Source organism: Embiotoca jacksoni, unplaced genomic scaffold (assembly GCF_022577435.1).
Source record: "Embiotoca jacksoni isolate LCO1_2020_lvr unplaced genomic scaffold, fEmbJac1.0.p SCAF_7, whole genome shotgun sequence".
NCBI lineage: Eukaryota > Metazoa > Chordata > Actinopteri > Embiotocidae > Embiotoca > Embiotoca jacksoni.
This window is the reverse complement of record NW_027185425.1, coordinates 21,545,844-21,551,843: the sequence shown is the minus strand read 5'-3', so window position 1 is coordinate 21,551,843 and position 6,000 is coordinate 21,545,844. Positions and strand designations below refer to the sequence as shown.

General features: G+C 50.1%; 1 protein-coding gene across 8 annotated transcripts in view; it reads right to left on the bottom strand.

Annotated features, from left to right (window-relative positions):
* Positions 1-214: 214 nt before the first annotated feature.
* Positions 215-6,000, bottom strand: part of glcci1a (glucocorticoid induced 1a) — a 31,585-nt gene continuing 25,799 nt past the window's right edge. For 5 of the 8 annotated variants that reach the window (XM_069177083.1, XM_069177085.1, XM_069177082.1 and 2 more), the window contains 2 exons: positions 3,260-3,380; positions 215-3,183 (listed from right to left, as the gene is read on the bottom strand). In XM_069177083.1, coding sequence (XP_069033184.1) covers positions 2,865-3,183; positions 3,260-3,380 — 440 coding nt within the window. In that variant the 3' untranslated portion in view covers positions 215-2,864. The remainder of the gene's footprint in view (positions 3,184-3,259; positions 3,381-6,000) is intronic. The other 3 variants (XM_069177084.1, XM_069177087.1, XM_069177081.1) reach the window with 1 other exon arrangement.

Here is a 6,000-nt window from a genome sequence, read left to right as displayed (position 1 = left end):
TCACCACTCTCATGTAAACACTGTGATTGTGTTGGTTATGATTACCGAAGCCAGATATTGGAAAGATGTCCTGTGAACCTCTGATCAGACTGGCATTGTTTACAGAGCTCGTACTCAGTAAACAAACTGTGTTGACTTTGATGACTTGTTGTCATTTCATTTAATCTCCATCAGTGTCATGTTTGCGTCTCATTGATGTTCACACACTAAAGAGTGGACAAAACAACCAAGATTCTTTATTGCCATTGTGCATGAAATTTGACACTGCAGGTTACACGTGGAGGATGAAGTCGTGAGCGGATGGACACTCTGACCTGCCGGTGATGTGCTCTGGTCACTCTCAGTGCTGGTTTTGTATCGATTAATGGCTTTAGCAACAACCTGCCTGCTGATCCAGCCTCCATGCTCAAAACCAAAGGAATGCAGGATGAGACGTTCGTGTCAAAAAACGGGCAACATCTGGGAGGACAACACCTGTTTGTTTGTTTTTTCCTATTATTGCACACATCTAGTTTACCAATGTCAGGTATATGTGGGACATTGAGAAAGCTATAGCTCTTGGTAAGGTGCTGAAATATCTTTAAAAACCACAACATTGCATTGAGCCTCTTTAAAAGCCACATATATACAAAATATGAATGAACGTCAATGCAGGGAGTCCACGAGCACACGGAGAGAAAATAAAAGTGGATTATGTTTCACTCTTGCCAATGAAGATGCATGGGTCATTTACACCTGGGCCTGGTGGTGCTGTCTAACAGCTCTGCAGAGTACAGATGTTCAGGTTTGGAGTTCGGTGGTTCTACAACTCAGAGACAGACGGACCAGCGGGATCCTTTCATCTGAACATCACAGACCTGCTGGAGCTGGTCTCAAACAGCAGTCACATCAAAAGGCTGAGAGATATTTTAGGAATGATTCATCACGAGTCTATTTATGTCTTAGATGCTAAAATTTCATGGAATGCATTTAATGGAATTGGGTTTTTTTCTGGAATATCAGAACAATCTAAGTTTGGAAATGAACCTGAATGCAGACTGGAGAGAGAATTTGTACCAACATTCATCCTCTGCTTGTAGTCGCTGGTCTTACTCGACCTGTGGGATTAGTTATTATTCATGTAACTACTGGCTAATGTAAGCAAACCTCATAGAGGAAGCTGTCACTGACATGACTGAGCCAGTTTCAGGACTTCTTGCCTCTTCTGTATTTGTGTTTATCGTTCTGTCTGATGTTTTTAGTTCTCGATGAGTTGCTTTCTTTGTTGCACTTTTAAAGGACGGTTCCAGTTTTTTTTCACCTTTGCATATGTCCCACTCATGTGTTAAAGGCACGAACATCCACTGGGACCTGAAGATGTCTCAGCGGCTCATGATAACAGCTGTACAGACTCTAGCATGTGTCATGGCAAAGAGCAGCAGCTCCCTGCAGCTTTTTACAGGAATCGTTCTCGACGTTTGGTTTCAGTCTGTCTGAGAGGAAACAGAAATTCACCACCTGATCTCCATCCAGGTAGACTCGCTGGCTGACTCAATCACCTGGACATCCATCCGCCCACACCAGCACACAGTGGCACCTCTAAAGGGAAATGAACTGAAATGATCCTTTACATAACAAACCTCGTAGCTGTTATTTCAATGATTTTTATAACAGATCATTTGTATCAGAAGAAAGGCTGCTTCAATGACCACTTAGAGGGAGAACCAGTAACAATACAACTTTAAGGGATTCTCATCAAATATGTTTGTGTGTTTGGGCACCGAGTCGTGCTCTGGTTCTTATAATTCGATTTAAGTTGCTGAGAACACTGAGCAAATGAATGAATGAACAAATGAAGAAGTAAAATGTTGGTCCAACACCTCCTCCAGTCTGCTTGTTTAAAGGTTTCCTTCTGTGACAGAACTGCACTTTCATCCACGTCTGATCAGCTGTCAGGAGAGTCTCTCTCACACACACACACACACACACACACACACACACCAGTCCCAGTACTGTATCCCACCAGCAGCACCCATCAGTGGGCTGCAGCTGTTCTGATCATCCTGCACCCTCTGCAGCTGCTGTCACCACGTCCTGTCCAACACAACCAGGTGATCCGTCCGGAGCCATAGAACCACGAATACATGACAGTGAATCTGTTCTGCTTGGTCCGGCTGCAGATACTTTGAATGGACATACATTCCAGATTACCTGAGAATAGACTCTGATTGTGAAATACCTGAAGCGAGGCCAGATGCAGACGCTGTGCAACCAAACGTGGCCACTTTGTCTGTTTGTTTGTTTTGTCTTTGCCCGAATGATTTTCTCGTTGCATTTCTTTGAGACAGGGTTTAACAATGTGACCTGGTTAGTGTAAACATAATCCTGAAGAGTACAGCTGTTCTCCCGTTACATCACACAGCAATACACAGTTTTGGAGTTTTTAAAACAAGCACTTTTCTTTCTTTTCATAGAGCTATATGTGTATATATATGTTTAGAGAGCTTATTCATACTGTGAATGTTGAAACAGAACACAACACATAATTTAATCAGAAATATACTACCAGTTTAAAATGCATGCCCCTCCCCCCGTCCATGGTGCTCCATTCTTCCCTTCGCTGCACTCTTTCACCAGCAGGTCCAACTGCCAACAACATCACTCAGAACAGAACAGTAAGGTGGCGAGTCTTCGTAGTGGCGGTGGTGGATATTCGGGACATTGTTGCTACGTCATGCAGAGATAGGGGGGGAGGGGGGTGGAGGTCAGCACAGAGAGACGGAGGCTCCCCTGGCAGAGCAGAGGGAGGTGTTGGTGGGACAGTCAGTGGTGGTGTTCGTGGTTGCTAGCGTGGGTCCGGAGCCAGAGGCCAGCTCGGCTCAGGTCTAGCTGATGGCCGGGTTGTCTGTCTGGGGCTCTGCAGTCTCTGAGGGCGAGCCGGCTTCCTCTGGAGGGTCGTCTGTGCTGGTGCTCGTGGAGACCTGAGTGGGGGCGCCGTAGAAGGACGCGGCCCCCTGGGGCTCTGAGCCGGAGCCCACCTCCGCGGAGTCCTCGTCCTCCTCGGGCTCCGAGGCCGGGGTGAGGTGCAGGGAGCCCGGGAGTTTGACGGGGCAGAACGCCGAGCCTGTCGGGATGAAGTTGACCTTGTTTTTGTCGGGGCAGGAGAAGAGGGGGACCGACGCTGATGTGGACTGCCTCGTGCTGCTGAGACATTCACAGAGTCAGCGAGGACCACAAACAGAGACGTGTTGAAATTCAGCACAAGTATCACAGTCAGTACCTCATCTCCTCGAAAGCTTTAATCTTCTCGCAGCCCTCCGGCGGCTCCCGCTTGAACATGTAGCTGTTGTTGGGTTTGGGTGACGAGGCGAACTTAGGCAGCGGTGAACTGCTTCCACTGTCTGGACACACAGAAGCAGGGTGGAGGAGGTGGTGAAGCAGGGAGGAGGAGGTGAAGCAGGGAGGAAGAGGTGGTGAATCAGAGTGTAGTTGGTGAAGCAGGGAGGAGGAGGTGGTGAAGCAGGGTGGAGGAGGTGGTGAAGCAGGGAGGAGGAGGCGGTGAAGCAGGGTGGAGGAGGTGGTGAAGCAGGGAGGAGGAGGCGGTGAAGCAGGGTGGAGGAGGTGGTGAAGCAGGGTGGAGGAGGTGGTGAAGCAGGGAGGAGGAGGCGGTGAAGCAGGGTGGAGGAGGTGGTGAAGCAGGGAGGAGGAGGCGGTGAAGCAGGGTGGAGGAGGTGGTGAAGCAGGGTGGAGGAGGTGGTGAATCAGAGTGCAGTTGGTGAAGCAGAGAGGACGAGGTGGTGAAGCAGGGTGGAGGAGGTGGTGAAGCAGGGAGGAGGAGGCGGTGAAGCAGGGTGGAGGAGGTGGTGAAGCAGGGTGGAGGAGGCGGTGAAGCAGGGTGGAGGAGGTGGTGAAGCAGGGTGGAGGAGGTGGTGAAGCAGGGTGGAAGAGGTGGTGAAGCAGGGAGGAGGAGGCGGTGAAGCAGGGTGGAGGAGGTGGTGAAGCAGGGAGGAGGAGGCGGTGAAGCAGGGTGGAGGAGGTGGTGAAGCAGGGTGGAAGAGGTGGTGAATCAGAGTGCAGTTGGTGAAGCAGGGAGGACGAGGTGGTGAAGCAGGGTGGAGGAGGTGGTGAAGCAGGGAGGAGGAGGCGGTGAAGCAGGGTGGAGGAGGTGGTGAAGCAGGGTGGAGGAGGCGGTGAAGCAGGGTGGAGGAGGTGGTGAAGCAGGGTGGAGGAGGTGGTGAAGCAGGGTGGAAGAGGTGGTGAAGCAGGGTGGAAGAGGTGGTGAATCAGAGTGTAGTTGGTGAAGCAGGGAGGACGAGGTGGTGAAGCAGGGTGGAGGAGGTGGTGAAGCAGGGAGGAGGAGGCGGTGAAGCAGGGTGGAGGAGGTGGTGAAGCAGGGAGGAGGAGGCGGTGAAGCAGGGTGGAGGAGGTGGTGAAGCAGGGTGGAGGAGGTGGTGAAGCAGGGTGGAAGAGGTGGTGAATCAGAGTGTAGTTGGTGAAGCAGGGAGGACGAGGTGGTGAAGCAGGGTGGAGGAGGTGGTGAAGCAGGGTGGAGGAGGTGGTGAAGCAGGGTGGAGGAGGTGGTGAAGCAGGGTGGAAGAGGTGGTGAATCAGAGTGTAGTTGGTGAAGCAGGGAGGACGAGGTGGTGAAGCAGGGTGGAGGAGGTGGTGAAGCAGGGAGGAGGACGTGGTGAAGTAGGGTGGAGGAGGTGAAGCATGGTGGAGGAGGTGAAGCAAGGTGGAGGAGGTGATGAAGCAGGGAGGAAGAGGTGGTGAATCAGAAGTGTAGTTGGTGAAGCAGGGAGGAGGAGGTGGTGAAGCAGGGAGGAGGAGGCGGTGAAGCAGGGTGGAGGAGGTGGTGAAACAGGGTGGAGGAGGTGGTGGAGCAGGGAGGAGGAGGCGGTGAAGCAGGGTGGAGGAGGTGGTGAAACAGAGTGGAGGAGTTGGTGAAGCAGGGAGGAGGAGGTGGTGAAGCAGGGTGGAGGAGGTGGTGAAGCAGGGTGGAGGAGGTTCACCTCCCTTCACATTCTTCCACTCCTTTCCCCTGCCTCCACCTTTCTCCACCTCCCTCTACCTCTCTCCACCTCCCTTCACCTCCCTCCACCTTCCTTCACCTCCCTCCACTTCCCTTCATCTCCCTCCACCTCCTTTCACCTGTGTTTTGTCCAGTTAAGCTCAACAGAACTCCACCCCTGACTCTCCCACCACCTCCCTGCTCCACCTGTGTAACATATACTCTAGTAGGACGTCTACCTCCATACTATTACAATGTTATCTCTTCTCAATAACTGAGATATAATAATACTGAGAAACACATTATATTCCTCATATATGCTCACATGCTTGGCCAACACAAATTCTAAAAGAACACAAAGTTGTTGCCATGACAGCAGACGATGCTTTAAATAAAGATGTTGCTGCAAAGAAGCTAAAATTCTGAAAGATTAACTCTTCATCATAGAACAGAACATGTTCACAAGCAGATCAGCTTCCACTGCATCATAATAACACAACTTTTGCTGTTGAACAATGGCCACAAAAGAGTTTCTGCAGAACATTATGATGTCACAGTGATGATGACCTTTGACCTTTTGGGTATGAAATGTCATCAATTCAACATTTTATCCCATCAGATATTTGTCATAATTGGTGTATGTATTTTGTAGTTATGGGCACAAATGTCATTTGTGTGGTCACAGGGAGCTTCAAGCACAGAAACAGTTCATCCTAAAGTCCAAGTGGACGTTTGGGCCAAATTTGAAGAAATTCATCAGATTCATTCAATCTCAAAGCATCTCAGATATCACAAGAAGGAGAATGTGACAGACGACCCGCAAACATGTCACTGGTGTGGACGCACAAAATAAACTACAGTGTGTGTGTTCAATGGAACGAAGGAACATGTCGGCAAGACCTGTGCTATGTTCCAGATGTTCTACTTGTGTTCCAGATGTTGTTCTTGTGTTCCAGATGTTGTTCTTGTGTTCCAGATGTTCTACTTGTGTTCCAGATGTTGTTCTTGTG